The 23,956-nt window shown below is 45.7% G+C and overlaps 1 protein-coding gene across 13 annotated transcripts in view; it reads right to left on the bottom strand.

Annotated features, from left to right (window-relative positions):
• The window catches only part of LOC146711973 (RNA binding protein fox-1 homolog 3-like), a 435,195-nt gene that overhangs the window by 24,340 nt on the left and 386,899 nt on the right, over positions 1-23,956 (bottom strand). For 11 of the 13 annotated variants that reach the window (XM_085455037.1, XM_085455038.1, XM_085455041.1 and 8 more), the window contains 5 exons: positions 15,210-15,353; positions 8,946-8,999; positions 4,915-5,007; positions 4,148-4,208; positions 4,015-4,068 (listed from right to left, as the gene is read on the bottom strand). In XM_085455037.1, the coding sequence (XP_085311163.1) occupies positions 4,015-4,068; positions 4,148-4,208; positions 4,915-5,007; positions 8,946-8,999; positions 15,210-15,353 (406 nt within the window). The remainder of the gene's footprint in view (positions 1-4,014; positions 4,069-4,147; positions 4,209-4,914; positions 5,008-8,945; positions 9,000-15,209; positions 15,354-23,956) is intronic. The other 2 variants (XM_085455045.1, XM_085455046.1) reach the window with 2 other exon arrangements.

The following is a 23,956-nucleotide window of genomic DNA, read 5'->3' as shown; positions in this document are numbered from 1 at the left end:
TCTACTTTTCCAGCAATTGTAATTCCCTCACTGCTCCCTTCCCTCTGGTCTTCGCCCTCTCTCCCTCCCCCAACGTCTGGTCCATCACAGCACAGTCAGCCCCGTTATTCTTTATCCCCAGAAACGCCCCTTCGTCACCCTCTCCTCACCTTACTCTTCGCCTTATTCATTTCCGCGACACGCTTTGGATGAATTCATCACGGACCGCTTCACTTTCCCCAATCACAGATCACTCTGTGATGTGGAGCTCGAGTCTGATTTGGTTTGGTGGGGTGACGCGGTGCCTCGGCTGGGGTAAATAATGCGGGTTAATAACACGCATCCGGCCTGTTTCAGACGACCCGCCAGTCCCTCGCAATCTCCGACAAACTAGACTACAATGAAGTTCCATGGCAGCTCGTAGGTAAGCGGTGCTGTATGGGTTTGTGCCTGGGGAGTGACAGCCTGATGGTACTCTGCCGTGTGCAGCGCCAGCCCTGCATTTGGTCGAGACCAGTGAGCACCCTAATGGACGATGCTCACCCTAGCCTCGCTGCTTCAATAAAGCTGACAGGGAGACAGATTAGTGGTGCTTTTAAAAACACAGAGAGCCCGGTTTAATGTCTTCTGCCATTAACATCACGCTCCATTAGTGGGTCCGCACACATATTCAAACTTTGCGTCTCATTTGGCCAGGTGACGCCCACCAATGTGCGGGGCGCTTTCTTTGCTGCCAACACACCCGTGGACGGCCTGGACTGGGACGGTGCCCCCTTTGCCTCCCGGGTGATTTATAACGCTGACCTTGACATTTAAATTAGTCCCTCCTTTTTTTTGGAGCAGTGGACATCTGAGCACGGCCGCTAAAGGGCAAAAACAATCCTTGATAGTTTTCGAGGTGCGTTGCCCTCTTCTTAACAAATCGCCGCTGTTTCTGGGCTCCCACAAAGCCCAATTGCTTCCTTCTCTTTTTTTTTAAATTTGTATGCAATATGCATGCGGTGATGTATGTGAATGTAAACTCATAATGAGTTGGCGATAGGCTACACTGCTTCAATAATAACCCATAAATCAAAGGCGCTGTCACACCTTGGTAAGCCCATGAAAAGCAACAACAGCAACAGCGTATGAGAGCGCAAACCTGGTCTAGCCACCAAAGTCAAACACCCTTTCCGGGAGGGGGGCTGGAGAAAATATGAGTTATGCGCTGAAGGGCGGCGGGGTCACGCTGCACCTCGTATGTCATATGTGTCAACTTGAGAAAAGCTCAATACCTGCAGAGCCAGTTGGACCCGAGGTAATCCCGCTCTGTGCCAATGATGGGGTCATAACCGGCTCCCATAAAGAAAGATCTGATTTTCCACAAGGTTGATCTCTCTAATACTTCCTGCTCAAATACATCGGGCAATGAGCACTTAATCCACGCACTGGGGACCAAAAAAACAGCTTAATCTAATCAAGAGTCTGGAGCTTAATTATCCCCCTAAAGTACACTCCAACAATGAGAGGATCTGTCTACATATGTTAAGATGGCAATTAGCCTTTCTTTTCTGTCATTTACACAGCTGGTAGCTTTTCACGAGTCCTCAAAAAAGAAGAAAAAAAAAAGAAACCTCCACCTTAGTCGCAGAAAAATATGAACTGGTGAATGAAAAGCTACTCATCTCCTGTCTTCCTGGGAATTAGCTGCCGAGAAGAGTCTCTTTGCGTTAGTCTGAGGAGAGCCGAGCCATACGAAGGGATTTCTAAGTGACAGCTGTCCATGGTGCTGAAAACATCCAGCGCAAGTTTGCCAATTGCAATAAGATGAGCTGAGAATGCAATATGCACGGGATGTGCCGCTCACCCTGACGAATGATGTCACATTAACAACAAATAACGTAAAACAGAGTCCCGACATTTGTGCCGTTTTTAGCTACACGCCTACTTGCTGCATCTGTATGGATGGAGCCAGACTCTTGTCATACTATATTTGGATAGCGGAGCACAGATTCTGGGGCTTGTTCTACAAAAGTTTAGCGCTCGCTAACACAGGATAAAAATGAGCACTGGTACTGGATGCCTACCAGCTACCTCACACTATGATTTGTGCCACAGCCATGTGCTATTGCCAATCCCTCCATCTGACTGGGAACCCCACTGCCATGCCTCTTTTTCTCTGGACCACACCGCTGTCCTCTGCCACCCCTTCAGCAGGGCTCCATGGGAGGTTTGGGTATTAGGTGGCAACGGAGAACACGGACCCACGTTTGGAGCTGGCTGCCAGTACCCTACCGAGAACCCTCCTACCCCCTCCTCCACGCAGAGGAGGAGCCAATCTACCCTGGAAGAGGTTAAGAGCGGGGAGCCGGTATGAGGCTCTCATCCGTCATTCTCCTGAATGGGTTTTGAGGACAATAAACCTGTAGCGCCAGGACGAATGGAGACGAAGTGCGCTGTCACCGAGCCAGGATTTATGGCTACCAATTTCACTGATCTCCTGCACAGAAATGAGGACTGATAAACAGTGATTAATCGCCTTTATATCCCATTTTACTCCCACCAAAAGTATATTAACTGTAGCTGTGATGATTTTGGAAATTGTCCTGAATGTGGTCATCATTTTTTTCTTTTTTTTTTTAAAGGAAGAGTAGAAGAAGAATGCAACAGTCAACAAGCTGGTCAGAGTTTGTTTTTTAGCGAGTTAAAACAGCCTTTTGCTGCTCATTAGGGAGGTTTTGTTTCAAAAATGTATCTCTTATTTATGTTTCCCATCTTCCCAGCTGGCAAGCATATGTTGTCGTTTAGGCTTGGCAAACTCCAGCGCCATGTCAAGACGACTTGAAAAATTAGCAGCCAATAAATCACCCAACCCCTCCTGCTTCCCCTGCCTGGAGTGGTGGACCACACTCCCTCTGATTTATGAGATGATTTGGGAAGTGTGTGTGTGAGAGAGAGAGAGCGAAGTAGAGAGTGTGTGCATGGAAGAGGGGCCATGTATTTGAGTCTGTGCTCTACATAGGTTATCTATTTCTGTGTGCTGGAGTGCTTTGGTCTGAGAAGCAGGGCAGGTGTTAGCGTTGCGCGTGGATATGGGTCAAGTGAAATTATTGTTTACGTAAGCTGAGACTTACTTAACGTCCCGATTTTCAATTTAGAGAAAAGGCGCCACGTTTTTTGTGCCTGAGCGTGCAAGAAGGAGAGGGACGAGCGTACGTTTGTGTGTGTGAATAATTATCGGCAGGAGATGTCGAAACTAAAGGAATGTTGGTGGGGGGAGGTGGGGAGTGGGAGGCGAGGGAGGAGGCTCGGAGGGGGCGAGGGGTTGGGGATGAAATAAAAATGATAGATGACTGCTTTCTGTCATGGACAGTTATTTAGAGGTTCGCCGTAAAGCTGTCCGGGGAATGAACAGATTTTAGTCTAATGAGCAGAAAGGAAAGCCGTTAAAGTGGCGCGATGTGCTCAGCACTTCTTCCAAATGAAATAGTACCATTTCCCCCTCATTAAAATGCAAAGGGTTCATATAACATACAGCAATAAAGCTGGCATGTCGAGGCAGAGAGAGATAGGGAAAACCCCACTGAGCTCATCTCATTCCTCCATTACCGAGACCAGAAGGAATAGCGGCCTTCGACAGGGTAGGTGCCAACAATATCGCTCACTCAATCTCCTTTATTCGGTTAGCTCTGTAAAAGTCAATCTGGCGCACTTGGCAAATCCATCCACAGCAGCAGCCTCCACAATCTGATAACAGTTGCAGGGGCGCTTGCTCTCGAAATCATTTTTTTTCCAGCGTTACAGTTGCACACCGCGCAAACAATGGCTCAGGCTCCCTCAGCCACTCAGAGAGGCTTGGATCATCCACTGCTTATCTGAGCCGCTCTCCGATTCACTTTGATTCGAGGGGAATTTCATGTTCAGTAGGTTCAGGATGAACCTGATTGTAGAAATTCAGGGGTCAGACTGGGACAGGCGGTGGCTGATAGCGGCCTCGGGTACGGTGCGATGCGTACAGCGGGAGGTGGAGAGAAAAACACAGAAAACTGCTCTTACCGGCATACAGTTCAGGACCGTAGACAGCTCCGACCACCGGATTCAGCTTCCAGCCTGGCGAGAGGACCGAAAGAAAAACTTGACTCACAGCGACGACTACGAGCGAACTCTTATCGTTTAGTTTGCCACTCACCGTTCGTGTACGGGTTGGCCACTTTTTTGTTTGTCATCACTCGTGCTGTCGCGTTGTTCACCTGTTCCAAGCAGCAAACACAAAGCCTGTGATTACTGACCTTTACATTTACCATCCGCGTATCCACGGCGAGCTACAAGCGAGCAGCAAACCAAGATGAATAAAGACGGATTCATAAAATAAATGATTATGTAAATTTGTTTGTAGCACTTTTGTGTGATTGAGTTTTGGTTCGCCCTTTCATGAATTTATTCATCATTTCAATTTTCTTACAGATGATTATATTACTGGAAAGAGAGGGAAAGCATGCACCAATTACCCACAGGTATGAATAATAATAATAATAATAATAATAAAAAGCATCCTCAGAATTGGTTGGATAAACAAATGGATTCCAAAAGCAAAACACAGACAGTGCTTTGATTTTCTTCTATTGACCTGATGAGAACGGCCGAGTGCGGGCTCGGCTCGTCGTAAACAAAAACAGAATTAGAGCAGGCAACACTAAACGGTGGCGATAGGGGAATGCACGACTGATGGCATGCATTCACTCTGCGTTGTCAGGTAATGATGGACAACTGGTGTTGACGTGTATGGATCCCGCATTCTGCCGAGAAGGATTTAAACGCACCGTCATGCATGCATACATTCAGGCACCACACGCACAGACAGAGCAGCCGCATGCTTATGCAGAGGTTTATGGGTAAGTTGAGAAGGCAGCAGGCAGGCAGAAGAGAAGATGAGAATAAAGGGAAAAATGAAAGCACCTCTATTTTGCGTCCCTCTACGATTGTACCGTTTAGTTTCTCCCGTGCACGATCAGCATCTGTGCTTGTTTCAAAAGTTACAAACCCAAAGCCCTGAGAGCACCACATTAGCCATTGGTAGAGAGACAAAGGAGAAGGAAAAGATGGACACACACACAGAGGAGGAAGAAAAGGGAAGGGAGGAGAAAAGGGAGAGAGAGGTGAGAAGACAGGAGTAGGTGAGCAGCAGAGTCGAGTTGTAAGCAGCCAGATTAATTAGAGGCAGTTAGTGAGGCGTCAGGAAACAGCAAACAGAGAGATCCGAGGAGAAGAGGATAACGGTGACGTGACCTCACACAACAACACCAACAAACCTGCCTGCTTTACCCAATTAAACAGCACAGCACCGGTGCCATGGGTGAATGTCAGGAAGCAGCGGCTGCCATAATAGTCGTATAATTATCTACACAACTTCAGCGGCACAGCCGCCGTCTCCCTTTGAAGGCGTGGGCAACGGCACAAGGAGTGAGGATGAATTCTCTGAACAGACACGTTAACTTGATCTCTGGCTGTTTCTTATTCACTGCACTAATAGGTGGGCCATTTTATGGAGGCGAAATTACACCGGCTCATTGATGCAACAATAAAAAGAAAAGTGAATGGTGTCATTGCAAATATGCTCGTCTGTGATAGAGAAGAGCTCCGATATTGACTTTAAACCCCGACCAAAATATACCCAACCTCTCCAAACTCTCTCTGCCTGCCTCCCCTGGGGCGTTTGTCACTTCCTTGAGTTATGTGGACTGGGATACTGGACTCTCTATAGCGCAAGCTTTAAGATATTCTGGCCAAACAAGTCCCATTCCTGTGGTTTCTATATATACTTATAGAGGTATAGGCTGAGGGAGAGAGAGCATGGCCGGCGCTGCCTGATAATTGCTTGAGGATGTAATACATGTGAGAGATGGCGAGCGGAGTGATCTTGTATGCATACGCAGGATCTCCGGGCTGCTATTTCTAGCATAAATAACACGCGACCTGTCCTTGGGGAAAGAGAGATAAAGAAATAAATTCAAAAAAGGAATTGAGGGCAAAATTAATCCTTTGGACATTCACCCGACTGTGGTTACCCCCTCTATCTTTTTTTATCATGCACAAATAATTAGCTTACAAGAGCACAGAGTGGAGCCACCATTTTTCAAAGGAGACAAACATATTGAATGCAAATTGCCAAAGCTTCATAGGAAATAGATTGTTTATTAATGGCCTGGTAGGTTCATTATATAGCACACAGAGTGCAAGAGGGAGAGAGGCATCATGGGTAATGGCTTTGTAGGGCACAAACAATAAATGCTTGTTACGGGCGGAGGAGACCGGTTTATCCGGTGCTCAATCTTGTCTGGCAGAAGGGGCTGAGTGCAGCAGCGTCGCCTGGTTCCGGGGCTCCCTGCACGCCTGTATACGAGCCCAAAGTACTCCCAGGTATGAATGGGAATCAATAGCATTCATGCCTCAACACCCAGCCAGGGAGCCTGTCGCCTTTATGAATGGAAAGCTGTGGAGCTTAGTACACTCTATTAAATGAACAGCTGGATGAGTAGCTCTCGGCTGCTCACACCTCCGCAGGCTTCACCTGTCCTGGTTGGGAGACTGATACTGCAGTAACGCATCAACGCTGTGGCCATTTTTCTGGCGGCTGGTTGGCGTGTTTACGAGTACAAATTATCTTTGAGACAAATGTAGAAATGATCCAAGGTGTGCAAGTTCACAATGTTGTTTAAGGAGGCGCAGCTTGAATTATAAGCAGTATTTCTTATTTTCTGCACGGGTGACCTTTAAGAACACTGCTGTCTGCATTCTGCGTTTTTCTTTGTCGGCAAATTGTACAAAAAGACAAAACTAAAGTATCGTGCTTCCTTGTATATCCCTTTGCCGTCCATGAATTATTAAAAACACATCACAGAGTCACCGCAAAGACCCACTGCTTACACATACACTGCTCTGCTACTGAGCACCAGGTCTGCAGCTGAAAATAGTCCCCAGCAGTAGTATTTACTTCCCTTTAAGTCATGTTTCCTTTCAAAAACATCTTAAATAAGGGTTTTGGTTTGTGGCCTTTTTTAGTTGTTTTGCACTTTATTTCCTCTCACTATAAACTTCTTTGCTGATGATACTGTGATATATGCCCCAATCCTGTTCCTGCAGAGTTACTGATTCAGTCTTCTAATGATGTTTTGCAATTACTGCAGCCTCCTTTAAAATGCCTACCAACTGTGTGGCATTCTCCACCTTGGTGTATATGACTCTACCTGTCCTAGACTTTAAATGGTACTAACTGTTAAATTAATTGATGTTAAATTAAATCCATAGGTTGTTAATGTGTAACTATACAAATGTAGGATAATCTCCACATCTAAAATCTTTCCAAATTGCTGCAGAGAGAAAAGAGAAGAGCAGAGAAGAGATGGAGTTAGAAAGCCTCGCTGACTAAATTCATGAGGACGACGACCGGAGAAAGAAAAATTTATAGTATTAAGTTGTGTTTAAGAAACACAAACAAACAAAATGTATAATTTTTAAATTTTTCTACTAGTTTCCTAAAACACACAGAGTAATCTCTATTATCCAGCCATCTGTCAGTAAACTTGAATCTACACATTTCTAATGACGAGTGTTTCTATCATTGTAAGTCATCAGGGGCAAAAGCTTCAAATTTGAGTATTTTTAATATAACTTAGAACAGTTAAGTTAATGTAGCCTATTAGCCTACTGTGCATGTTAAGCACTTTTTACACATATATAAAGCACAGGCAGTCACACACTATGAAAACACTCAATTAAAGATTTCTATTCAACATCGAACCAACTCGTAAACACAAACGTCCACAGCCTGTCTTAGACAATCGAGATATTCAGTATTGTTCTGCGGGCCCATCAGCACTCCGGCAATTAAACCCTTCATCAGTTTTATTATTTATCACACTTAAATCTAATTAAACATTCTCATGCACTACTCTGGGTAAAAAAGGTTTCAGGTACTGCAAACTAACCTCGAACCGGAGACCGACGTTCCCCTTAGAGTTCCTGATGTTTTTTGCTGCTGTTTTTATTAATTCCTTGTTTATTGTGTTCTTTTGTTTCTGCCTGCTCATTGTGTTCCTGTTAATGTTTTTGTTCTCCCTTGAAAAACAGATTTTAATCTCAATGAGAATGTCTGAATACATTAAAATTAGAAAAAAGATAATGGCCCGATGTATTGCAGAGGTGTTTTTTTTCTTTTCTAATAAAGTTTGTATCCTTCTTTTAAAGACGTTCAACCTCTGCACAAACCAGCAAGCTGCGACCCGAGTGCCACAGAAGTCAAAGAGCCGACAAACACCACCAGTCCTCACCCCAACCAGTTTCTTTAAAATAACTTGTGGCCAATAGATGAAGCTCTTTTTGCCCAAAGTTGGACAAGTGTGTTAAAAGTAATAGATGTAAGAAAGAAGGGGAACGTCTACACAATCTTAAGCTTCACTGTAATAATTCAATTCTCTTGGAGGCAGCGTTTCGATCTGCAGGTTCTTCTCCAGGCGTGTATTTTCATAAACGTGGTATTAGCCTTCAAATTCATTTTAACTAAACTACATTTATTTGGTAAATATCACAAAGAACTTTGTTTTTCATCCGGTCTGAAACAAAATGATAAACCTGAATAATGTAGGACCTTTTCAATCAATGCCCAGGCTTCAAAGAGGACCCCCGTCTCTAAACAAGCAGTTTCAATTCCATATGCTGGAGGACCTGCAGCCTGTTGCTGGATTAAGTGAAATGTGAAACAGCTCAATAATGAATTGATTGACAGGGCTAATGATTCACAACTTGGGGGAGAGCTGCAACAAACAACAAAAACAATAGGGAGAGAGAGACAGGAAGGCAGTGGATGCAGCTCTCCAGGACCAGGCTTAGAGACCACTACTCTCAGCCAATGTACACACTACACTAATGCCATCATTAGGAAACAGAAGAAGTACATGGTAATGAAGCAGCTGGCGTTCTAGTTCACTTACCTTGGATCCTCGCTCATTAAAGATAATCTCCACATCTAAAATCTTTCCAAATTGCTGCAGAGAGAAAAGAAAAAGAGAAGAGCAGAGAAGAGATGGAGTTAGAAAGCCTCGCTGACTAAATTCATGAGGACGACGACCGGAGAAAGAAAAACCATTAAGGCAATATGGAAATGTTACTTTTGTGAGGAAATGGTGGTCAATTTGCATTTGTTAGCTCAGCAAACACTTCTTGAAGCTCGCTGGCGTGGTTTGAAAAGAGAACTCGTAGCTGCCGCTGCAACGCGTCTCTGCGCGTCTCTCGGTACTTTACGAAATGAAATCACAGTATTCGTAAAAGTACTTGATCTGTGATTACGTGGCAGTGTTTATGATGTAAGTTTGCTCGCCTGTTTCGACACAAAGAGAAGAGCGGCGTCGGACGGTGTTTTGATGTCGTCTTGAGACGCGGACCCCGACACCTCCGCGATCACCTCGGGGAAACTTGCTCCTTCGAGTCTTGTGAAGAGTTTAGTTGATTATTTCTACCTTTCTCTCTGTTTATAGAGCCTCCTTCTCTTCTATTCTTTATTCTCTCATCCTCTCTTTGTTTGTGTGCTCTCGCAGTCAACAGGACCTAAGGGCCGGTCCCCGGGGGTTAACACGCTGCAGCCTTTCGATTTTAACAGGCCTGCCTTCGGATCATTAGAAAACAGAGGAATGAAAGTAAACTGTAAGTTCCTTTAATGAGTGGAGTGAGAGCGACTTTTAATTGCTGTCTACAATGGCTGTATTATTTCATTAAAAGTAATTACCCTGTCAAGCGGTCCGCGTCGCCTTCATTTCAGCACAACAGGGAAGAAATGGGCCTTTCCATGTGGTCGACACTCAATGGGAATGGATGGATCGTTTGACTGAGCCACTAATAGGGGTTAGGAGGAGCCGGCTATTATCTGGCGGGAGTGAGTGGAGTGGACTCCAGGAGATGAGCGTTTATGGGTTAGCGGGAAAACATATGTTTCCCCTCATTTCAAAGAACGCAGCAAGCTCAACGCACCAAGTCGCCAAGCCAAAAACAGGCTTTGTCATTTAAATCCACCTCTGTTTCCACAGGGCGTGTCCTCTCCCCTATGCGTCTGCTCGTGTTGAAACTAGTTCTATAGATCCTAGACGCACATCTGCTTCATATGGCGCTCGGCTCCACTGATTCGAATGGGGAGCGTTGGCTCGATCACGCACGCAGGCATTTATATCCCAGCGTGATGCCCCTTTCTCGCCTGAGAAGACAATGCTTCCCCCACGCAACGTGCAGATGCTAATTGTTTTAACCGAGCGTAATGGGCTTGTGGCGTCGATTAATTAGTTTCAGAGGAAGTCATCTTTGTGGATTTCCACATGGCGCTGGGGACTGCTCGCTGCTCACCAGTGATCTCATGCACTTCTATTCCCACCCACCTACTTGCTCTCAATCTCTCTCTCACTCACACACACACACACACACACACGGGGAGAAACAGCTGCATCAGCAGCCCCAATAAACAATAGCTTCAATGGGAGGAGTCTCCAGAGGGAGGACAAGGGAGAGACTGATGTCATCTAGGAGGCTGCAGCTACATGCATCCATCCATAGATTAGAAAAACCATCCAATATCTGTATGAAAATAAAAAAGCATTAAGAGAAGCATCGAATGATTGATACTGGGGGTTTGCATGTTTTATCTAATTTATCAAACTCGTTATGTTTCAATTACGGCTTAACTGGAGCAAATCATTCCCGTGCTTTTGAGACATTTGAATGTTTTTATTTGGTTTCGCATTTTTTTTGTACATTATAATCTGCCCTCAGTACATAATGGGGTATGGTGATTGGGCAAAAATATTAGTGACTGATTAAATACATCTGCAGTTATTTTTTTATTTTGCTGGTTTTGTGTTCTGCTTCCTAATTAAAGTGCAATTACTCAATAGAGCCACAAGAGGGAGTCTACTTCGGTTTTGTTGAATTGAGCTAGATTGGAGAGTCGTGCATAGACACGATTAACAAATGTCGTGTTGTTGTCCTGTCTGTGTTATGTAAACAAAGCACCCGCGTGGAAGCCTGCTCTGAGTAAGTTCAGTGCTATCACGGAGCTTATGCTACGTAACCAAGCTGTTTGTTTTCATCAACGCTACCACGTTTCAGGTCGTGCACCCTAAATATTTACGGATCAGAGCAGAATAAAAACAGGATGGGAAATGTACCAAGTAGTTGCAGCAAACAGCTCCTTTTTCCGAGGCTGATCGTGCAGCACCCCCAACTTCTGGGCAATCACTTTTGTTCACATTGGTGATGGCCACAGGTTGACCGGTGCAAGGCATCCTGCCTCCAAACAAGAGCGCCACGACTTGGACTGATTGCCGACAGCTGCGTCACTGAGTTTCTGTTCCAAGGTTCTGGCTGAACTGAATGCAAGTCGTTACTGTGTTTTCTGTTTAGTGTGAACGTCTGTTTTCGGCAATTTATTCATCGTATTATCACAAACTGATTGCACGTAATTGCCAACCTGACCCCATTCAGGTTAGCAGTTAATTGGGGTCAATTCCCAACTTGAATGGCCAGCTTCAATTGCAAACTGATAACAGACTGACACCGTCTTATTGCATTTTTATCAGCGTCTCGATGCATGAATTTGATGACGACAACCGACTTCGACGACTGTCAGAGATGTTCTGTGCCGCTGACCATTTCAAAGGGGATGACACTGCACCAAGGTTTTGTGGTAGCGTGACTGCACCATTAAGAACACAGGTCGTGCTTGTATGTTCAATAACAGGGCTGTAACTTGACTCTTGGGTGCTTTTCCATTTATTTTCTTTGTAAACCACAAAAGAAGAGGCTACTCGGAAACGGCTCTGGCTAGACAGCGTCTGTATTTTAAGAACACTAGTGTTTTTGTCTTTCTGCACTTGGAAGTGATAATCGACTATATTTACTAGACCTCAAGCTTCCAAGTGTGGAAGCAACAAACAAGATTGAGGCCCTTGTGCCTCCACCTTTGATTAGCCTGAATATCTTTAAGCTCTTCAGAAACCTATAATTACGCTACGGCGCCCTGTGTATTCAAACAGAGCACGCTCAGGCGCAGTGACAGTCGGAGTGGTGATGGTGGGTGGGGGAGTGCAGAGGTCCTGATTGCTCTGGGGAGCGCTGCGAGAGCCCTTACGCAGAAGCACTACTGAAGAACCCAGTCACACAAACGAGGGCACCCTCAAGCAGCGCAGCATGGGCGCCGCGCAGAGCTCACTCGCGCTTGGAGTGTTTTCATTTCCCCCACACTTACTCACTCTCAGAGATCACAGCTTCTAATTACTGATTAACGTCCGCTGCGGTTGCCCTAATGAGGCCTTCATTCAGCGCCTCGTTAAAAGCTCACAGGTTTCTCCACACCCTTAACCCTGTGATGTCAGGGTGGATTTCAGGCCCTCCCTTCTCGTTTGAACGCCGCCTACCGTTGTCGAAACCTTCGTGGCGCTCAGTGGAGACAGTTTCCCCGTGCCGTGTGGGAGCAGATGGAGGCTCCTGGTGGGGGCTTTGCTCTGCTGTAGACGCCTTCTCTAGTGAGCCGTGCCGCACTTCCACTCTCTCTCTCCTCTGTCTTCCCGCCTGCGTGTCTGTGGCCTTCACTCATGCGTAACAGTAATGGCGTATTGAGCCGGTGGCGCTCCAGAAGCCATTAGAGCTAGAGGGATGAGGCTTTGCACGTGCTGATCGCACAAAGGCCCATTGTGGAGGCCATGTCAGAGGGTGGAGCAGACCAGCTATCGCCTCGCCAAGCTCGACCCAAGACAATTGATCCCACAATTCTCTAGTGTGCCAACCACCAAGAATGAAAGGAAGGTGCAGGTAAGAGGAGGGAACGGGCAATGTGGGTGAGAAGGGTGATTGAGGGGGACTGGGTGGGCTGTGATCAATTCTGTATCATATATCTGCACGAGCCAGTCAGGCACACAAAGCTTCTAAGCTAATTACTGAGGTGATTTGGATTCCACACGACCTGCACCAGAGCTGGGAACAATAAAGCCAACAATCAGAGAGAGAAAGAGAGAGCAAGCACGCAGCCATGTTGTCTGCAATTTATAAAGCCACAGCCACGGCTCGCGAGTAATTAATATCATCAGCTGGATGTTGTCTTCATAACGACGAGAATTAACGCCTCTAGATTCTAATGGTCCAATTAGCGCATAACATTTAAAGTACATTTTTGGCAATCGTCTCCATTCAGATCCATTATCGTTATTGAATAGGGGATGTTTGGTTCAATTGGTATCGAGGCTTTTGTGAGACACGAGGGTGAGCTGTTGAACTGTATATATTGGCTCATTAATTGCAAAGAGACAGAGAGAGAGAATTTCTGTGGTGGACCTCTCGTATGTTGATATGTAATCTCATTGCATTTGTCAGCAGCTGACCGTTCTGTGTGTAACTTCTTGAAAATAAGACTGTTTAATGACCTGTGGAGACTACCCATTGTATACGCTCTGATATACGAGAACAAAACAGAAACAGAAATTAAAGTTAAATCTGTTTCCCCCCCATTTTCTTTGTATTTGTCCTCATATTTTACGATTAAAATTACCCTCACGTCAGTTGTTCAGGGGACACGGTAGCCTAAAAAAAGCCCGACAAAGCGAGCCGCAGCTCTCTGGGAGAGCAGACAAAGATGAAGAGTAAAATCATTACCGCACCGGGCTCCTCTAACTTCTCCCCAGTGCCCAACCTGCAGTGCAGCGATGAGTTCAGCACCTGATTGGGACTGATTGAGCTGTTTGCTTTTAAAAACTCAGAAGACACTCCTCCTTCTCCCCCTTCTGACAATGTAGTAATCAATGCATTAACTAGATGACAGTTTAAGCGCTGGCTTTGCTCATTAAATACGCGTCCTGTTGTGTGGTTTAGATTGTTTTCCCAGAAGCTTCATACTCACTTTAATAAAGATATAATAATTTGCTCTGACTTTAGAGGATGCGCTCTTTAATTAGGGTGAGGTGGGACCGCTCAAGAACAACAACTGCTAGCATGTCAGATTCTCGAGTGCTGACCTTTAACTTTACATCCAAATACAATGTTTTTCATATATTCTGCAGAAACTTTGCTGTCGGTTTGGTTACCCGAGTGAGCCTGTGTGTTTCAGGCTTTGTTGTAGGATCGTTCTTCACATTGCAATAAACAGTACATACACTAATACAACAGGAACCTTCTTCAAGTGCCAGATTTTTGATTAGTTTTTCTTGCAGGGAAACTATTTTTAAAGATGTCCCAACTTGCACAAGTGGACACCGAGCATTCTGATTGGTGCAAGTGTCCTGCTAGTTATTATATGTAGTATCCCCCAGTTTTGGCAAAAGCATGAAAAAAAACCCAAAACAACCCCCAACCAGTCACAGCTATAGCTGCCCAGAGCTCGGCTCTGCCGGAGGTCTCTTCCTGTTTAAAAAGAACTTCTTCCTCCCCACTGTCGCCACATACTTGCTCTGAGCGGGTTATCAGATCGTTGGTGTTCTCTGTCTCTCTAATATTGTCGGACTTTTAACTTACAATATGAAACACCTTGAGATTTAATTACAATGTAATAAAATAAGTTAAACCACAGATATTTCATGTAACGTTAAGACTCATCCCGTCATCTGTGGTCGAGCAAGACAGAGCGTGGCATCAGGAAAATAAAACGGCATCTTCTGATTGTTTCAAAGCAAACGTGCAGAAAAGTGAAGTATTGCTGTATTACACGTGCATGTAACTGAAGGGCTTTAATCTATTTAATGTGGCTGCTCTGCTGTGTGTGTGTGTGTGTGTACTGCAGCTCGGCTCTGCCATCCGAAAGAAATGCAGATCTGCAGCTTGGACCCAAACACGGAGCAGAGGAGAGAGACAGAGACTTCTAATGTGGCTCCATCATGTTGGTGCAGCATAAACATGCAACATGTTTACAAAGATGCCCAACAGACCAATGATGTTCATGCCTTTGTGCTTTATAGTTACACTTCCCACTGAATTAAAAAGAAATCCAGAAGCAACAAGAATTAATCTGATCACATCCCAGTAACAATGAAGATATGGTTTAAGTAATATAACCCCCACAATAGGATAAAAGCAGCGAGAAAGTCATTTATGTAACTTGGGGGGGGGGGGGGGAGCAAAAACATTTTAGTTCCTTGGAAAAAGCTCCTGGGATTCAAAGTTCTGGATGGAAACGAGGCAACGGCAGAGCCAAGGTGTGATATTTTGAAATTTTTCTCCGAGGTACTCACCCCAAACATTTGCCTTAGGTCAGGGTCCCGGAAGCGGAAGGGAATGTTGGAGACATGTAACCTTTTGGGCTGCTGCTTCTCTGAAGAGTCTGAGTGCTGGAGCTGGAGCTGCTGAGAGCCCTCTGTTTGCGTCACATCATCTGTCTGCCAGAGGGAAACAAACAGAGGAAAGACACAAGCTGCTCATTAGCTGCTACAGTATACTGTACCTCCTGGTCATGAAGTATAGGAGAAGAGGGGGTTGAAACAGGAGGGTGGCAGGGTACGGGGCGGGGTGGGAGGCCTGGCTGACTGACTTCCTCGGCGTCTGCTATTTTTCAATCGGGCGAGAAAGCCAAAGCGATAAACAGCCTATGACTTATAGTGTCAAACCTGAGGTTGTGCATTACAAATCCACTTATTAATCTCTTGCACTTAGCTCTTGAGCAACAGGGAAGATTGAAGGCGCTGACAAAAAGGCGTGGATATAGATCCCACAGAGCCCTGACATGTCTAGACTAAAGACACATTATTGGTGACGTTTGCACACAGCCATCAGAGTGCGAGGCCCAAAGCCCTCAGCGTTGTTGTTTCCATCATTATGCGAATGCTGCGCTGACATTTCTATATAAATGACGTGTCTGATGTCAGTGACAAATTCCACTTGTTTCTTTCTGTGACACCCGTGATGAATTTCACCGAGGGTGCTGGTGGCTTGTCTGTTTAGATGGACCTCGTATTTGAGGCAGTTTTATTTTCTATGGACGAAACCTCATTGGTTAACTGCTCAGCTTATCCTCCCTTCGTATGCACTGCTCTGACATCGGTCCGTCTTTGTATTTGGTCAATAGGTTGCCGGTAAGTGTTTTCTGAAAATGTGGTTTCTGACCTGCTCGCTCTGTGGTTAAAGTTTAAGCCACTAAACATTTGGCTAAAACTATCAAAATATTCGTTTTAGATGGTAACAAACAGCATCAGTATATGAGCAGCAAGTATCGAGCTGGAGCCAGAAGCATAGACTGCATATAAAAAATGGATGTTAGCTGTTGTTGGTTTGTTTTTTACATATGCCATTTTTGAGTGGATTCCTGTTTTAAAACATTTGGTTTGAGATTTAGAAATGTTGACATCCACTGGGATGCGTGCAACCTAAGGATGGATCCTCTTTCTGTGGAATATTCAATGACTTTGCATATTAAATAAAAAACAGCCCATCATAGAAGAACTGTAAGGCCTGATTTTAAAGGTAACATCTTGATGTTTCTGTAGCTGAAACACAAACCAACCGATGTGTTTAAAGTCGTGCTTGAAGGCAGGGTTGGGAACTGTATTTTCCCGAGAGGCCACATGAGGAACTGGGACTCTTGTGGAGCGTCGCACCGATGAGTTTGCAAAGAGGGAAAATTAATAGTGAGCAGAACTGAGTTCAGCTTATTGGTGTGGCCCTCCACGAGAGTCCCAATTTCTCATGCGGCCTCTTGGGAAAATAAATAGCCCAGTCCTGCTTTTAAAGCCTACTCTGCTTTATGTTCTGTTTTACTCTAAATGGAGCCATCATTTACAAAATGACCATCAGGCTATGAAATGACAAAAATAAAATTAGGGGTTAATTATGCAGAGAATAAATCACAAGTCAAATCAGCATTTTCTCATCGATTCTGTAAAGTCTGACATCTTTTTGTCGAAAGGTGAGTCGCTTCCTGCTGGCCATTAAACAGAATCCAGGTTAGCTTAGCATAAAAAATAGAAGTGCAGTGACGTCCTGGGGTTGTGACAGTGGTACGATATCACTGCACCAGGAAACCTACACTAAACTCTATCACCTCACACTAACTGGGCACATGAACAAAGTTGTTTATTCATTTGCACCAGAAAGCACAAACAATAAATAAAGTATATATTAAGCAAAATAAACACGAATGATCTCGTTCTTCTGGTGACAGTGATCTGCATGGTAAACAGGTGAGGTACACATGGGGGGGTCTGCATGCACTGGCGTCATATGAAACACGCTGGTAATAAAGGGTCACACACAAACACACACAGCGTCGTAGGTGTTGGCATTTCTATACTTCAACTCTGGAAAGTGCCGACTGTTAGTGAGCGACAAGAAGTGAACTACAAGCCATTCACTACAATTTCAAATAAAGTTTTAGTGTGAAGCAGCACTGCACAATTCCTATTTGTCTCTCAGAGAGGAAAAGTAATTGCTCTCATGACCACAAGAGGTCACTCATCAAGAAAAGATAAATGCTGTGGTTTTTTTGTGTGTTAGAGACAGTGTCCATTTCTCAAAAGCAAGCATATTAAAAAAAAACAAACAATAAAACGAAGGCTGATTTAGAGCCAGAGCCTCTGGGAAGATACTAAATAAAGAAACGGCGAGAGAGGAGAGGGGAGAACGAGCAACGAGAGAGTGGAAGTGGCAGATATCGAGAACAAAAGCTGTTTGAATGTGATATGTAAACTGCCAGGTCTCCTGGGAAGTGCTCTCTGAGCATGACACGCACACACTATGCTCTGACTGGGAAGTCACATACACGGATGCAATCTTGTACTGATACAGGCGTGAAAAGAGAGTAGGCCGTAGCCAGAGTACAAGCGGTTCGAATGACACGCACGCACACGCCGATAACCCTCACGCCGCTCCGAGGCTGTCAGATGGCTGCAGGCCTCTCGTAGTGATACATTTCCCACCATTTAGGAAATGGGGTAGGGATTTATTCATTATAATTCATCATCACAGTATTATCATTATCATCATGATCGTAATGATGATCGCCTTTATTATTCTCATTATCATAATCACAATCTCCACTGTAATGGCCGTCATTTATTTGGTTTTTATGGCCCATTCCGAGACGGTGACATACATTGTTAGCAGTGACAGTTGTTTGATTCAAGGTCCCGCTTTGTCTTCCCCTGCAGCCGTACAGGTAGGGCGCACTCGTGGCGGCGGCTTCCTAAGTCCCGCCTGCTCTGACCAGAGGTTAACAAGTGATAGAGGACGCGAGAGGCGGGAAATGCACTCGGTCGGCCGGCCGGCTACTAAGGAGTGGATTTGTGACAGAGAGAGACGGGTGGACGGGTCTTAACTCTGCCGTGTCCTCGCGCGCTGGAGGTTAATAGCCTGAGTAGCCATGTTGGGCCCCGGGGGTGACACATTGCAGACAGATGCCGGGACCGTGGAGGGTGACAAGGTACCACAGCCCCACGGGTCAATCTGTTTCATCGGTCACACATGACACTATCGACCTTTAGCGTATGTTGCCAGACTACAGAGCACCGCTGTCCTCCAGCTCCTCCGCCCGGCTTTTTATCACGGCAGGCGCAGTCGCGTGTTTGCAGACATCCAGATTAACTTTGGCTCGACGCTCTGACAGGCCAGCGGCACACCCCGACACCGGGGGCAAGTACACATATGGAGAACACAAATACTGAACGCCGACTCCCGAGCGCCTCGGACCGCGTCCTGCTAGCTCAGTAACTCCGAGTGTCACCGCGATGGCTGCCTCTGCACGTTGCTCCCGAGGCTCCGACCTGCCTGGTTGTGAGACGCTGGTGCAGCAGTGGAAAATAATTACTTCCGTATTACCATAGGAGGCCACCTTCAGCGGCGCTTTACTGTCCCGACAGCTGCTGTCACGGGCAGGAGGCGGCGGGATGCAAAACATGCCGTCACCGCCAAAGCCAGCAAACCTAAGAGTGAGAGAGTTGTCAACTCCGGCAACTCTCCGGCTTCCTGTTCAGTCATTTCTCTAAAAGACTCCCTTGCTGTTATTTGCAAATCGCCTGCAAAGTGCTCTGCTCAGCACTTTCCCCCTCCTCGCAGAGTGGCATTACAAGAGCATAATTGAAACTATCTGATTGGAATGCTGCCAAGCAGGTAGATTACATCCGATTAAATAGGAGCTGGGGTGGGGGGTTTCTGAGTCTTCGCTCTCAAGAATTATAATGCCAGAGGTTTAATTCATTATTTTCCTTTTCCAGTCCTTCGCCGTTTGTTTTCTTTTTCTAAAGAAGCTGCAAATATAACCTTTCCATCACCTGAGAGAGCAGGGAGTTAAGTGTGGAGTGGAGGATCAGCCCCCACCACCATCTCCCTTCGATTCATATAAACAAGTCCGAGATGGAGGAGTCATTTTCAGCACGCCGGCAACACCGAGACCAATAGATTGTCTTTTGCGATAGGCCGTTTCGGCGCTAATAAAGCTCAGAAACGTGAAAGTCTCCTCTCTCAACTAACTCTGCAGAATCAAAAGCCCACTTCAGCTCTGAGGTATGTTTTGGTTGGTAAGAAGCATCAGTGGGGATAAATTTTACATTTAGGGTTGGGCTCACTTGCATCGGGTTTGACAGCTAATCCAAACTGTATCACTGCACTTGAGGCCAAGGAAAATATCGATGACGCACGTGTAATGCCCTCGTGGCAGCCGGTATGAAAACCACACACACAAGACAGATGCTGCCGGTGTGATGTCACCCACTACGTTATGGATTCTGCATTTTAAAGCCCGGACATTAGTGTTATTGCCGCTTCCATCTCGCTTTTCTTGAGCCAGAAGCCACATTTAGACCCACGGGTGAAGTGCCAAGTTATCAGCGAAGGCTAGCGAGCTAATGTGACAAGCTGCATTCATTAACTGTACAGGTGCATCGCACAGACAGAGATATCTGCTTTTAGCGTGTTAAGTAACAAGCTAAAAAAGGGTACTAAAACACTATAGTCACCAAAATTGGAGCACAGACTTCTTGGACCATCTGGTGCATTAACCACACAACGGGCCAAATTATTTGTCAGATAATTCCATTAAAATGCTCCAAAAGGCAACAACAGCACAGACGCAGTCGAGAGGTCCAGTTCAGTGCCTCTAATTAGCTGAGAGGAAGCCCATTTTCTGGACACCGTCTGGGCGATGATTGTGGTGGCAACACATGCTCATATTTCAATCTATTTAGATTTTGAAAAGGACATCTACGTTCTCTTAAAGGTTATTTCTGCATGTGGTCTCGATTAATTAGACCGACACTTCGACAGCGTCACAAGGTCTCCTTCACGTTCGTGACGTGCGTCGTGTTGGTTTTGTGCACAACTCTGTGACTCGACACATCTTATTGTTCTGAAAACTTTTAAAAACACACCAGTGAACCTCTGCGTCGGACCGGCTGACGTGCATCTTCATTATAAAGGACACACTATGTACTGTAGCTGGGAACTCTTGCTGCTCTAAAGACTCACTAGAGACCCGACTCCGCATTAATGCACAGCTGAAAATAGTCCCCGACAAATGCGTTGTTTATCTCACAATTGCTAAAAACTACGGCGCCCAGATGTTTCGGGACATTACCGAGCCTCTATATTTGTGAGCGGCGTTTCTGTGAGTTGCGTCTTGAGAGGGTTCGGGCAGCAAGCTTTGAGAGACGGGCTATCGTGCTGTCAGTTTTGGCCTTTTCGTGGGATTCACCCGTTTGCTGACGATAATAGAATAACAGCATCCTCATCCTTTAAACGATCCAGGAGAGTATTTATTTTAGGGAACACTGAGGATATCTTTGAAAAGGGAATTTACACCAGGGGGAAGTAAGCGACTCCTCCCACTTACAGATAACACAGTCATCCCCTTTTAATGGCGGCCTACATGCTGCCATCAGCAGTGTCTCTGAAAGCTACACCCTGGTGGTGTCTCGATCCCTTAAACACAGCTTGTGAGAGATGAGCGTGTGTGCGTGCACGGCTGTATAAGTGTTTGCATGTGCTCGCCCATGTTTTCTGCATGCCCCTGTGTGTTTGTGTGCGCGTCTATGTTATCACAGTCCCCCAGAATACCCTTTGGAAAGTCTTCGTGCCGCTGACACGGGCTGTGAAAAATCTGGAATTGAGTGCTGCCCTAACGCCACTGCCTTAATTTGTTATCTGAAAAGAGAATGATTACTCATGAAATTCAACCAAACCTCAGACTATTTGAACTGAGCCAGATAACGAGCTCAGTTTTTTTTTTTTTGCTCGAGCAGAGCTCCTTGGCAGCCCTCTGCTACCCTCATCTCTAAGGATTTGGAGAAAGTTGGGGGCTGCCTCTCTTCCTCAAGTCGACTGCTTTCAAGTCAGCTTGTTTGAACATGGCACAGAGCGAGGTCCCAGAGGTCTGACTCTGGACAACGCCACCTTCCCAGTATAGACGGTGGACTGGAGACACAGAAGCAGAGAGAAAGAAGTGGAGACAGTCCCCCTGCCTCATTAAAACATACACACTCTCCGTTCTCTGCAGGGAATTCGCACAGAATCCATACGTTTCACTGAATTTTCTCTCTCTTGACTCTTTTTAAGTCTTTAAGTCGAGAAGATGTGCAGAGTAAAGCATCGTCGTGGGGTAGAGGAGCTGAGCGCAGCAGAGTCGAGTCAAGGGAGGAGGAACTTAGGGGGGAGATTCGCAGCGAGTAGCTGATCTGCTCCCTCAATCTGTGTTTCTGCAGGGTGCCCTAATCAAAGGCGCCCGGGCCCGTCTGTGACACCCACAGCAAACAGGCTGGGTCTGTCATTAAAGCTGGGGAACGCAGCGGTGGGCGACACTACCCCACCAGCCCCGGGGATTAGACTCTCTGTTTACACCCCACTAATCTCGTCCCTCCGTCCTCTCGGAGAAAAGACGGGTGGAAGTGAGGAGAGCGTGGATGGAGAGAATGAAGATCGCGCGAGAAGGGGAGAACATGAAGGAAGATGAGGCGAGCTCTCATCTCTCCATGGCCACCATCACTGGGCTCTCTTCACAGCGGGTGAACAGATGAAATGAAATCAAATGCGAAATGGAGAGAGAGTGGAGACGGCGAGCGATAGAGAGCGGAGGGGAGTGGTGGGAAGGAGGAGGAGGAGGAGACTAAACCTCCTGCCAAGTCTCTCCTCACTTTAAATTCTCGTGTCCCAGCCATTACTGTAAGTGCAGCGCATAACCACAGAGCGGTCCGAGTGCGTCGCACAAATCTTCAAATCAAACATTGCCACATTACAGGCCGATGATGATACGACGTGCAGTGCTATCGCCCTGCTTATGCTGTATAAGCACTTTTCTGCCCCCAAATATTCATGGCTGCGCCGTAATTGTGAGGCTGGGAAAAATCGAGTTATTAAAGGTGCTCTTCATGAGCGACCCCGATGCCTCTCAGCAGGGCTGTGGCCTCACGCTGACCTCTAGCAGCAGGTGTTTTCATACTAAAGGAGAAAAAGAGGTACGCAGGTCCCGCTTTTTTCATCTCTGCCGGCACTATCCGTCTTTCTAGACGCGCCTCTTAAGTTCGAAGCTAAGCGTTCTCCCTTTTATCTGCATCTACCCCATGTGAAGGTAAATCTCAGGTCAAGGCATTTTATGTAAGCGCACAAGAACGAAGTGTATGCTATATAATTTAGAATTTCTCTCACAAGCCGTTGCCAGAGGTTTGTTTTCTCCTTCGAGTGCCAACGCTTTAGAGGCATGCACTCTCATGATGGAGTGAAAAGAGGAGCATTATCATGTCCTGGCACAGACGACGGTGTCTTATGTTCGAAAGAAAAATCTCAAACGCCCGGGTGTAGTTACAGATAATTAGCTGATTTCACTAAGCAGCTGTTGGTTTTGGCTGCTGGAGAAAAGTGCATCTCTTTCTTTTGCTCCTTTAACGGAGGGAGAAGAAGACAAGTGGGGGAGGGCGTGTCCTCCTTTCAGAGAGCCTGAATCATTCATGTCGAAAGCATGTCAAATCTCCTTCACGCAAATAAATAAAACAGCTCAGGTTGACATGTTTTTCTGGGAGCCCCCTAATGGTTCTTCAGATATGCGCTTTCATTTTAGCAGCGCATTCTCAGTCAGATTCGCCTCCATCGTCAGGCGCCGAGCTTGGCCTGAACATGAAAGCCTGCTGCTGCTGCTGCACATGAATGTGCAGCCGTGCGACTCTCACTGTTAACCCTCACCTTTTAATAACACGGGCTGTTTTTGTGTCTGTGATGCAGGAAACATTCAAATTAGTGTCTGAAAAAAGAGGGGGGGAAGAAAAATGACCTAAAAAAATGGGCAACAAGGGTTGGGGCCAAAAATTTCACTTACTACTTATGTAAACATAAGAGAGAGAAAAAGTTAATTAAGGCTTTTGAAAAATGCAAATATGTTACAATAACAAAAATAGGCCAGATTTGCATGTTAAAGTAAGAATATGCAGCTTTTTCTGAACAGTAGAAACAGTGACCTCTGTGGCCAGAACGGGTAATTACAGGATTCTGGTGCATTCAGCTCATAGACAGTATACAAAACATGGGTGTAGCAGTGATAATCTCACATGTGGTTCATTCTGGGCTGGCTTTTTTTGCCCTACATACTTTTTTTTGAACAGGATATTATGATAACTGGACAAATTCATGTAGTTATATGAGAAAGCAAGCGAGTTTAGTCACCAGCCTGCTTTCCAAAACAGTATTAGTCAACCAAACACGCAGTTGCTGATAAGTCCAAATAACAGACTAATACTATAAGTCCTCACACTAAAACTGGACTGCAGACGTCTTAGACAGACCTAAAAAGCAAGCAATAACAGTCTAAAGTTGGGTATTTTAACACTGAAGCGTATGTAGACCTACTAACATCTACTGGAAGCTGCTTTCTCTCGTGACCTCTGTGAACACTCTCCTGCAGATTTTATAGATTCAGGAACTCATTTTGGTCAAATTAGTTTTGTTTTCTAATTATGGTAAGTAGGGATGGGTACCGGTTCTGACATAAACGGTAGTAACCAGACCGAAAAGC

Source organism: Copadichromis virginalis, linkage group LG4, assembly GCF_057382275.1.
Source record: "Copadichromis virginalis isolate Kocher_CV1m ecotype Utaka linkage group LG4, C_Virginalis_male_GT1.1, whole genome shotgun sequence".
NCBI lineage: Eukaryota > Metazoa > Chordata > Actinopteri > Cichliformes > Cichlidae > Copadichromis > Copadichromis virginalis.
Note: the sequence above shows the minus strand (reverse complement) of the source record. Positions and strands in the feature narration are given on the sequence as shown.